The 12516-nt window shown below is 33.9% G+C and overlaps 1 protein-coding gene across 2 annotated transcripts in view; it reads left to right on the top strand.

The window, feature by feature from the left end:
* Nucleotides 1–4261: 4261 nt before the first annotated feature.
* Nucleotides 4262–12516, top strand: part of ldlrad3 (low density lipoprotein receptor class A domain containing 3) — a 39619-nt gene continuing 31364 nt past the window's right edge. The window contains exon 1 of one of the 2 annotated variants that reach the window (XM_084397171.1): nt 4262–4460. In XM_084397171.1, the coding sequence (XP_084253297.1) occupies nt 4397–4460 (64 nt within the window). In that variant the 5' untranslated portion in view covers nt 4262–4396. The remainder of the gene's footprint in view (nt 4461–12516) is intronic. The other variant, XR_014626004.1, reaches the window with a different exon arrangement.

The following is a 12516-nucleotide window of genomic DNA, read 5'->3' as shown; positions in this document are numbered from 1 at the left end:
AAATATCAATAAAATGTTTGGCTAACAAGTGATTTTAACTATTGCTCAATCATGGAGTCCATGAATGTGAGTTAAACTCTCAGGAAAAGCAGTGTGGAAAGATTCAGTTCTCAGCATACACACATAATATGCATTATTTCTGTCACTGTGTTGTAAAATAGTAGGCTTTTATGATTAAACTTACTCTGCCTACACTGATTCTGAACTCCTCTCATCATGTAAGCTGCTGATGATATTACTGATTTAAAAATCAAAGCTTCAATGCTTTTGAGGATTAAAATACCAAGGTCCAGATTTACTACCAGCTTGCTCCAGCGCAAAAACCTCTTTTGGCGGTAAAAAAAATACTGTCAGGATTTGTAAAGTGTAAAATTAGCATTGAAAATGCGAGAACAGGGTTATTTTTACACCTGATCTTATTGCAAATGCTTTTGTAGGAGTTCCCCTTTCAGATGCAGTATTTATGGGTGGAGAGTATTTAAATACTTAATGCAAGGTGATTTACTAAGGTTTACGCTAGTCAATTTACTGGTGTGTACATATTTACCGGCCAAAAAAGCATGTCTTTTTTTTTTTTTTTTTTTTTGCAAATAAATAGATTTATTTGCGCGGCTCTTGGTAGATTGCGTTGGTCATTATGGAAATGATCCGGCTGCGTCTGTGTTCTTTAATGTGTGTGTCGTCAGAAGATCACGCGCTGAACTTTACACTCCCATCAGCACTTTTATGTGATTGCGCTCTCATGCTAATTTGCCCTGTTTGTTAAGTCTGGTCTCAAGTCTGCCAGTGCCGGGCACTCAAAGCACTTTCTTTAAGTCCCCCTGCAGTCAATCATTTTACCTCTTTAAACTCAAAATCAAAATAACATATTTAAACGTTTTTCCTGTGAAAAATGTTTCTTAATGCCTTAAAATAGCTTAAATGTTATACTGAACTCTTGCTTCATTCAGTACAGGTGGGACCAAAAATATACAAATTAGTCCCCGCCTCCACTCACTCACTCACAGCAGCTCGATTACCTGATCCACTCGATCAACCGTAGCAAACGCTGCACAATGGCAAGTGGAAATACTGGAAATACTTTAATTCAGCCATATATGTTTGAAGCAGAAACTGATTCAGAAGTAAATTATACAGGCTCATCTACAAGTCCATGTATCAGAATGGTAATGCGTTTTATGTATCGCTCTGTACCGTCGGACATATAACGATAATTAATATGATTAGTCTTTGGCTTGACTATGTTATTAAACAGCTAATAATGTGTTGCTAATGTTACACAATCTATGTTCCCGTTCTCCATCTCAGAGTCAGCCTAAAAATCAGCATTCAATATCACAGAAAATCAGTGAGAACTTTCAGTCCCCACTCGCGACAGGATTGGTCACATGTTTGTGACGGTAGGAAACAGGACGTCTCAAAAACGCATTTTTGATTCACTGCAGTTTTAAAGGAGAAAATACTCAGCAATGGTGTGACTTATGAATCTACACATGGTTTGTCTGGAAAGGCTGCATAGACATTAAAACTTGATTTCTTTAAAAAATAAAAGAACATATAAAATCCCTACCTGTGCAAAGCTCCAGAAGCCCTTCAGAAAATGAGAAGAGGAAGCAGGGGACATGCGGAAACATTGGAGGTACAGTGAGGAAAAGGACACCACACTTTCTGACATACGACCGTAGGTTTTGCATGAAAACAGATTGGTAGTGATTTGATGAGATGAGATAATTATGTAACTATCCCTATCAAATAAAAAAAATCAATGACAACAGTTGTGCCTTATTTTGAATGAAAGTTTTAGATCTCAATTTTTGGTTTTATAGCTGTCCAATCTTCACGGAGGTGGCAGGAAAACCCTGGACAGGCTTCGACTCAGGGATGATCCAAACAATCAGATCCCGATCGCAACCACAGTGACAGGAGACACTTCACAGTGAGGTCTCGTTAGTCAACATTACTTAACGCATTAGCTAACATGAATTAACAATGAGCTATATATTCTTCAAAGCATTTATTAATCTTGTAACGATAGTTGCTAAAAATCGAATTGATCTTTCTTTGTTCATGTTAACCTAAAAAACTTTGTATAGTTTATAATACAAGATTCTCGAGATTTCGAGGCCTATGATGAGCTTGAAAAAGTACTTTTTCAGAATATTAGAGAGGTTGAAACATTTTATCTATAAAATTAAAAACAATAACATGTCATAGTGATGCAACAATTCATAGGAAATCATGTTTATGCTAGCATATGCAAGGTTATTAGCAAAAAAAGGAATTTGTTTGTTATAGCGCAACCCTGTGGCCTATTTTTCTAAATTTGGTAAATCTATCTAGCCTCATTTCATGTATTTTTTTTTTTAATCATGTGACGTGCAGCTCTGCAGATGGATATTATTCAAGTCAAATCACATTTATTTCTATAGTCCATGCAATACAAACTGATCCAAAGCAGCTTCACAAGAAGCAGACAAGTGACATTATTCAGCTCAGTTCAGGTCACAGTTGATTCAGATCAGTTCAATAACAGTGTTTGTGTGTGTGTGTGTGTGTGTGTGTGTGTGTGTGTGTGTGTGTGTGTGATAAACTACTTCTATATTTGAATGTTTTAACTGTATGAATCTTACCGTGCAAGTGACAATTTAGAAATGTTTCAATTAATCATAACAATTTGTTATTTTTTTTATATATATAATGAAAAGCACACAAAAAATATGACAAAGCCCTAAAACAGACAATTAATCGTCAGCCAAATTTCACAATCATGTCAGCCCTGTGTTCAGAAGACAATACCTGATCATGTCAGTGCAGTCAGATCAATAATCTTACTGTACATTAAGTGTCTTTAAAACCCCAACTAAACAAGCAACACAACCTCGCTCAGGAGACAGAATGGAGGAAAACCCCTGGGAGAATCCGGACTCAGTCGGATCAGTTCTCCTCTGGCCAACGGATGAATACTATTATGATTATGATTCAGGCAGCATTACAAGACTGTGGACTTTACATTTTTGAATAACCTCGGGATAATAATGAGACAGACTAATATTAGCATAGATGCCACTCCTCTTAACAAGGACATCGGATGTTATGGGAAGAGTTCCCAGTTCTGGTTGATTTTATTTATTTGGCCTAACAATCCTTTAACGGATTTGATATAATAGTGTGTTATGTGTGTGCCAGATTAAATCGATGTATTTTTAGTGTCTGCATCCCGAACTAGACTTGATTTCGATACTCTATCAAGTGTTTGATAATAAAATTGGATAATTTTGTCATGTATGTTGGAAAAGCCTGGAAAGATTGATAAATTAATATAACCTTTGTTATTTGTCACACACACTGACATGCTATTGGTTTGTACCCTGGGTTATCCCAATACAATATATGATAATTATGGATAATTAACAGTGTTTCCTAACCCTATCCGTAGAGGCACACCAAAAATATCTCCCCATATTTGATGTTTTTGAGTCTCTACTCATGATCAGATGATTTGAGTCATGTGTTCAATTAAAAAGAGTTTGAATCTTCCAAGAACATGGTTGGAAACACGGATATCTAGGTTAAAATACAGTAGTCGACAGTATATTTCCATTAAACAAATTACATAACTTTATTTAAATACCGAGGTGCTTTTTTCTGGTGGCTGAAAAAAAGTTTCATGCTATAAAAAGACAAGAAAGAATGTTATACAGACAGTTATCACGTGAATAGGTGATCTAAAATGACCGCCCCACTTTATAGCCTATTAAGTGTCTTTAACTATGTAATTACATTTAAATTAATAATTTGCTACAATGCACTTGTTGTGTACATGTATGTTTTTGCATTGTACTTATATTTTAAAAATACCTGCATGAAATTATATCTGTAATTACATCTATAATGACACGGTAAACTCCTTAAACCCACACATACAGTAAACCTGTGCTAATATTACCTGTATCATCCTCAATAACAGTGTGTTTATAGTAGGCTACAACATCAACACAATAACATTTAACTTAATTATTTGTTTAAGTAGGCTAAGTACCTAATATTTGGTGTGACTTTCTCTAGTACTTCGTTTATTGTCCAGTAAAGTAATGTTATTTTAAAGAGAAAAGTCTGGAAAATACAGTAGATGTTTGCGAGTATGTGATGTCTGTAGATGTGAAGGAGTTTGTCTTGTCGAGACCTCGCTGCTCCTCCTCGGCCATGTCTCCGTGTCTCCGCCTTTCTGCTGCTCCACTCCAGCATGTTTCTCCTCCTCCTCCTCCCTTCTTCCACAGTGATTCAGGACTGTCCCGACAACACGAGCACACACACGGACACACAGCACACACTGAAGGCTTTACGCGTTAGATCCAGCGAGCTGCTGCCCCGCTGCGGGCCGGTCCGTCGGGGAACGATGTGGGTTTGGTACTTTCTGCTCGGCTCGGGCTCGGGTTCAGGAACGGGCTCGGGATCAGTCGGTGAGTCGCTATGCCAGGCTTCATCCATTGTTTCTCTGAATGTCCTCCTGTAGCGCCATTAGTACAGCAGTTGCTGTAGTGTTTCAGCAGTGCTCAGGCATCGCAGCTGTTGCATTCTCGTACAAACGCACTTTATGTGGCAGCTTATAACTTTTGAAGCATTAAGTAACGGGTTAGTGAAGCCGGCATCAATGTGCACGCGCTGCTCGCTCCCGGGGACTTGTTTTACTTTTAAACGGTTCGTTATGTGAACCAGAGAGACTTTGTGATGTACGCAAGAGTTGATATGCGTAGAGTAATGAGCTCGTGCAGCTAAAACATTTACAAACAAGACAGTTTTAGTGTTTATTTGTTTGAAGCTCGTCAATAGGCTTTATGAATCTCTTCAGTGACAATCCTACCGTATTCATCAACATCACACGGTCATGACGTTTCAGGAATAATGTTCAAAACAGCACTAATGAGATCGAGTGTGTCGAGCACATAATGGAGTGTGTGTCTCTGCTGAAGGTCACCTGAACACCATTGGCCAGATAAACAATAACCTTTTCAAAGCTACTGACTCTTTAGACTGATCAAATAGACTAAAACGAGTTGAAAAATGTTTTAGATTTTGATAACACAGCATTAGAGTTAAATATGTTGCAAACATCACCAGCTTCTTGTGCCTAAACTATCAAGCAACATGCATTATAATGGTTTTATTGGAGTGATAGTAGTTTAGTGGTCTGACAGATCCAGATCAGCTTTATGTTTGAAATATTTTGGCATGTTACGACTTCGTACTCTTTTCTTCTCAAAGTTGCTGTGTGTTCAGTTGGACAGCCGTATCATGAAAGAGATTTCTGAGACGAGCTTTCCAACCCGATCTCCTGGCACTGCCTATCTGTAGTTCCTGCTTTCATATGACAGTCTCTTTATATGCTAACATTACCTTTTACATGCATGATTTCTCAATTCACAACACATTTTACATGCGTCTGATATGCAGTATCCAGTTACATTTCATTAATCGATTAGCAGGAAGTGGCAGAACTTTTAAACCCTACTGAGACAACACAAATGAACCAAATGGATTTTAAATCAATAAAGTAAGAGGAATTATTATTATTATTTCATATGTATTTGTCAGGGACTGCATAAAAAACTATTATCTCACAAGAGAAGAGATGCTTTGCTACAGATTTACTTGCTAATTTCCTTCTGCAGTCCCTGGATTATATATATATATATATATATAGTACTGTGCAAAAGTCGTATGCATGTTAGTATTTTTAAACAAAAAAATATTTTTAAGCCAGTTATTTATATATTTTGCTATAGCGTGTCAGTTTAAATTTCAAATTACATTTCCAAACATTACTTTGCCATTAATTTATAATCCAGTGAGTTGTTTTGTATGCACAAGGACTCTGACAAACGTATGATCCACACAGAGATCTGATCTCACCATCATTGAGTCGGTCTGTGGTTACTTGAAGAAACAGAAAAAACTAAGACTAAACCCAGAAGAACTGCGGCAACGTCACCAAGACGCTTGAAGAAACCTTCCTTTAAAGCTACAGTACCGTAAAAAAAGTTTTACACACTTGCTTGATGATGCTTTCAAAAATAATGTCGTAAATAGATTTTATTTATCAATTAACTTCTATTAACTAAATCATATCAACACTTGGTGTGACCACCCTTTGCGTTTAAAACAGCCTTTAGGTTCTCTTGCACATAGTTTTTCAGGTAGCTTTGCTGGGAGGTTTCTTCAAGTGTCTTGGAAACATTGCCGCAGTTCTTCTGGATTTAGTCTGTCTCAGTTTTGAGATCACAGACAGACTCAAGAATGGTGAGATGAGATCTCTGTGTGGAGAATACCAACTTTTGTCATGGTGACTCCCTGGGTCATAGAAAAATCTCAGTGGATTATGACAGGCAAAATGAACGTTTCTAAATGTAAACTTACTTCTGACACACTACAGCAAAATATATAAATACCAGGCTTAAAAAGGTTTTTTTTTTTTTTGTGTGTGTGTGTGTGTGTGTGTGTGTGTGTGTGTGTGTGTGTGTGTGTGTGTGTGTGTGTGTGTGTGTGTGTGTGTGTGTGTGTGTGACAATACTGACGTGCCTAAGACTTTTGCACTGTACTGTATATGTATCAATTATTATTATTTCAGTCTAATGCTAAAACTCAGTAAGACAATTACTATCTAAATGAACGCAATTTTAGCATTGGGCAGAAACCTTGTATTTCCATATTTCATAATGTTTCCCCCTAAATCATGCGTATTGTTAACCCTTTACTTCTGTCTGTGGGTTTTGCAAATATTTAACCAATGAAACGTTTAAAAAGAGCTCCATTTGGTCATCCAATTAGCTATGTTTCCATCCACCTATTCTTATGCACACTTTGGCATATTGCATAAATAACTGCTGGATGGAAACGGCAAGATGCACATAAAAAAAAAAAAAAAATGTGCATAAAAAAACACGCGCGCTTGTTTGAGTTGGAGAAACTACTACATCACATAAACTACGATGGAAAAACATTTGCCGAATAAATTCCTCGATGCACTTGAAAAAGTCATGTGACTTTGAACGAAGGGACAGCATAACGGCATAATCTAATGCCCCAGGTGAAAAAAAAGTGCACTAAAATACATTTTATTTAAGTGCACTTAGTACACTTCCATAATACACTTTCATAATGTACTTAAAGTGCTCTATTTTCGACACACTTATTTTGCACTTAATATACTAAAAGCTTATCTTTAGTACTGCTTAATATAAACTTAAGATCATCTTAGTGTACTCAATTGTGCTTTTTTGAGACACACTGAAGATGGATTTAAATGTATTTTTAATATATTATTTCATATTTTTAAAAAATGTATTTTGTTACCACTTTAAGTATAATTGAAATCATCTTTAAATACAATAATAAACTATTTAAATTATAATAATAATAATATTAAATTATATACAAATTATACTTAGAATGTATTCCTAGATTAAAAAAATGCACTAAAATACATTTTATTACACTTCCATAATGTACTTAAAGTGCTCTATTTTCGACACACTTATTTTGCACTTAATATACTAAAAGCTTACCTTTAGTACTGCTTAATATAAACTTAAGATCATCTTAGTGTACTCAACTGTGCTATTTTGAGACACACTGAAGATGAACTAAAGTGTATTTTTAATATACTATTTCAGATTTTTAAAAAAAACATATTTTGTTACCACTTTTAGTAAAACTGAAACCATCTTTAATGCGTTTTAAATACACTTATAAATTACTTAAAATATAATAATAATATATAATAAATATATACACATTATATTTATAATGTATTCCTAGGTTTAAACAAGTGCACTAAAATACACTTAATTAGTACATTTCCATAATGTACTTAAAGTGCTCTATTTTCGCACACTTATTTTGCACTTAATATACTAAAAGCTTATCTTTAGTACTGCTTAATATAAACTTAAGATCATCTTAGTGTACTCAACTGTGCTATTTTGAGACACACTGAAGATAAACTAAAATATGCTTTTAACATACTATTTCAGCTTTAATTTATTTTATTTTGTTACCCCTTTTAGTACAATTGAACCCATCTTTAATGCATTTTTAAATACACTTATAAATTATTTAAAATGTAAGAATATACAAATCATATTTATGTATTGCTCACATGTTTTAAATAGTAAATAATTTCAAATATGTTTTAACTATGTCAACAGTACCTTTATAAAACATAATTAAATATGTTAATGGTGTATTAAAACACACAGAAAAAAAATATTTGTATAAAAAAACACTTTGAAAGCTAGTAAACTTTAATGTATTACCCAGTGTACATCAGTAAAGCAGCATATGTAAACTGTAAAAAAATTAATACATTAACATAAAATACAGTGATCTGCAGAGGTATTATAAACAACAACAAAACAACTAACTTCAATAAACCCAACTAGTCAATAAAGTGCAGTCATTAATAGCTGCAAACAGTTACAGTACTGTTACAACTCAAACCATCTTCATCCTTCAAGTGAATTGGAGTGATTGGTCTTTGAGTTTGCCTCATTGTTGCATTTCCTTCGAATCAGTGCTCACACCTCAGACGTGTTGGAAATTGTTTGATCACAGTGTCTATGAAAGGGGAAAAAGAGGAGTTTATTTTTATATTAAAGCAAAATTAACCTCTGTTAAAAAAGTAACTCTTCCCTTTCAAAAGGGAACTTGCACTGCTTCGATGATGCTATTGGGGAACAATGTTCTCTAGACGCCTCTTTAATACTTCTGAGTCGCACTAGTAGTGTCATAGGCTGTCGCCAGTCAAATTCTATTGCCGTGATTTCAAACACCGGTTCACATGGAGGGTGTTCCCCATAGCGTCATCGATGCAGTGTCTCATTCCCTGTTCTCAGGGAACAGAGGTCGTAACCTAGATGTTGTTTTATTACAACACAGTATGATGTTTTGACATTTCTCTCTGTTGTACATACAAGGTGAAAAAGACATACTGTTAAATGTATTATAAATGCATTAAAGTATATTTGTCTTGTACTAAAAACATACTTAAGTACATATTTATTACATTTAATAGTAAGTCTTTTTCGCCTGGTAAAAATGGAATTCTTTAACATGGCATGTAATGCTTAGTTCATATTTTAACAGTAGACATTCAATATAAAATGTTAATGTAATTCAGAAAAGGAGTTAATAAAATATCTCTTGAACAACTGTGAAGTCTACATATGTCACTGTATCACAGCAAAAAAGGGCAATTTAGGCTAACTGTTTAACTGAAATAGTATACGCAGCCAACACGAATAATAATTATAATGTACAACAAATGCTAATCTTGTTTTAGTCAGCCCCCTTTGACTTTAAGAGCAATACATTTTTTTTTTAAAAAAAGTTACGTACAGAAACACATACACTCTTCAAAGAGTTAAGGAAATTAAGTGCAAAATATTGTAAGCCAGGACAAGTGACTTGCAGCTGTCCCAAAAAAACAATTAAACAAACAGATTTTTACATAAATGAACACAAATTAGGCTAGACTAGGAAACTAGGAAAAAATGTTAGAAAAAACTAGGACAAAAACTAAACAGTGAGCTATTCATTTATGCAAACAGCAACTAAAACTTACCAGTAACTTCTGATAGCAGTATCTTCATCTCTTCTAATTCGACTTAAAAAACTTGGCTCTGATTGGTCAAATTGAATGTAGCTGAACTGAAAAAGACGTGCTGTTAGTTACACAGAGTCAAAAATATGACTGGCAAAGTAAACGTAAATGTATTACAAATCTTACCTAGAATCACAACATAATGAGGTTCCAAATGTCACACGTCATGCAAACTTGAAGATGGAGGAAAAAATAAAAACAACACTAACAGTTACGTTTTCTATTAACGTTAGAAAAAAAATCTAAATACTGTCATGAGCACTCATTAAGTAGTTGCAAAACATTTAAGAATTCCGTTAATCTTAGGAAAAAAAAACTGAGATATCGTAGGCTAATGAAACCTGAGAGATTTAACTTATCCCTCTGATGAACGATTTACCTGTTCACGTTTGAAAAAGTGAATCGCAAAAAAACGTCACCTAATCCATATGAATCACGTGGTTTCCTCCAAGTCCTCTAAAGAAACACGATCGCTCCATTTTAAATTTAGACTTAATCAAAATTATTAGAAATATAATCACATTCAATGGACGCACAGCAAGCTCTGAGTGAGTGAGGTGTGAGCTCATAAATCATAATTATCACAAGAACCAATCACAGACGTTCAACGGCTCTGGAACCAATCAGGATTAGTCACGTGTGTTATTCTTGTTTTTCAAATTTAAACAAGTACAACATATTTTTGAACAACATTTAAACATCTTTGGAAAATGTATCTATGATGCATTTAAAATAATATGATGTTGATATCCTTGTGGGAATTTCAGTAGTAAAAACATATCATGTAATGGACAACAGCCCTTTACAAGTAGCCTACAAACAAGTAAAAGTGAACAACGTTAATTTTAAGTGCTTATTGCAATGCTTAATAATAGTTGACAAATGTTTATAATACATTAGAAGTAGGTACATTATACAAAAAAATCTAAAATATTAAAATGGTAAAATCATAAATATTACAAATATATTGCAGTAGGCCTAAGTGTTTAAAGTACTTTAAACACACTAAAAGCTTAATCATTTAGCTATGTTCTTACACAAGTTACACAAATGTACTTTAATTAAGAGCAACATAAGTATGTTTTCTTTAAATACACTAAACTTCACACAAACGGTATATTGTGTTTAGCATATTTCTTAAACTAAGCATATTTATTACCAATCAAATTACCAATTTATTACTAAAATATCAATGTTATTTAGTATATTTTCGCAATTACACTTAAGTACTACTTAAGTAAAAATATACTTTTTATTAGTGTATTTATAGTGTATAACTTTTACATTTTTCTTTAGCACAAAAAATAAGAATGTACTACAAATGTACTTTCTTGTATTTAAGTGTTTTTTTAGTGCACTCAAGTACACTTTTTTTTCTCCTGGGGCTATAATCCACACTCTTTAGAATTAGTTAATCTCTGCATCTTTAATAGTTAAACATTTTAAATGAAGTAAAAAATCTTCAAATGAGTTCCAAAGTACTACTTACGTTGTATGCACAGATGTTAGCCAATAGCAGTGGGCGTTTGCATTGAAGTGTGAAAGGAGACACAGCCTTTTAATCAGCGCATAAATCAGAGAGATAAAATCATGGTAGAAAATGGCCTGCTCTAAAGTATGGCAGTTCTTGCTGTAAAAATTACAAGTGTGCACCTCAGGAAACTTGATCAAATTAAAACATGCAGTTCATGATCCCTTTAGGAAACGATTCCCTTTAACGATTATTATTGGACAGACTTAACAACTTTCCAATGGTAAGTTTTAAAAACAGTGCAACCTTAAGTTAGTAAATAGCTATTTACCACAGTGAAAGCTGGTTATGGGATAAACCTACGGGTTGTTTTAAATGTCATCAATGTAATCATTGTGATAATGTTGTGACAGGAAAAACTTTTATAGATGTAAAAACAAATAGGATCTATTTGATTTATGAACTGTTAAACCACCCATGTTCTTTATAGATTGAAGTGCAAGTTTTTTTTTAATATATATTGGTAGAGCAAAAAAAGATGATTTCTTGATTAACTGGCTAAACACAAATATGCCATGAGGGGTAATTAAATCTAAGGAGAGATGGATTACTGTAATGCATTAATTTAAAAATGTTTAGCCATAGGATTTTTCAAGATATCAATCAAATATTACAATTAGGAAAGGAAAAAGAGAACAAAAACTTAACCAAAGAGAGACTTTTTGGATTTTTAAACTTAAGGCTAATAAATATCCAGGATTGAATGAGGACTAGGTGTTTTTGTTTTTGAGTATGAAAACGAGTTGTATTGGTGAAAGTTTAATACCATAGGAAATGTTAACTTACCGTGTGCCTTAAAGCATAAGTTTGTTGTGTTACCCTCTCCTGAGGAAGGCCTGTGCTGAAATGCGTAGGATAATTCTTTCAAATTTTGTATGTAGTCATGAGACAAAGGCGCTTTAATGGAAAGAGTGCCATGGTGAACCCAGTGATGAACCCTCGACCATAGAGCACCTTTACTTCACATTTCCAATTTCAATAAATCTCTCTATCATGTGCCGTCTTGTTGTTGACTCTGATGAGTTTATGCTCTGGAAACTTCAGCTGCTCCTGTGCTTCAGGAGAATGCAGGTATTTACATGATGACATTGCAATATTATCTTATAGATATGTTATTTTATATAATAATTTATTGTGAATATATTACTTTATAGAAATATTTTGTTATATTTATTATATTTTAGCTGACTGCATATAAGCTGTACAGCTTTGCTTATTATTATTCCTTTTTATATTTTTAAACATACTAACAAATACAATATTTCACTTAAATTGCATTTCATATGAAGCTGCCAAATTACTGACCAATGAAGCCTGTGTCTAAAAC

The sequence above is a fragment of the Rutilus rutilus genome (genome assembly GCF_951802725.1).
Source record: "Rutilus rutilus genome assembly, chromosome: 23".
Taxonomy (NCBI): Eukaryota; Metazoa; Chordata; class Actinopteri; order Cypriniformes; family Leuciscidae; genus Rutilus; species Rutilus rutilus.
The sequence above is the reverse complement of the archived record's forward strand: the minus strand, read 5'-3'. Positions and strand labels throughout refer to the sequence as shown.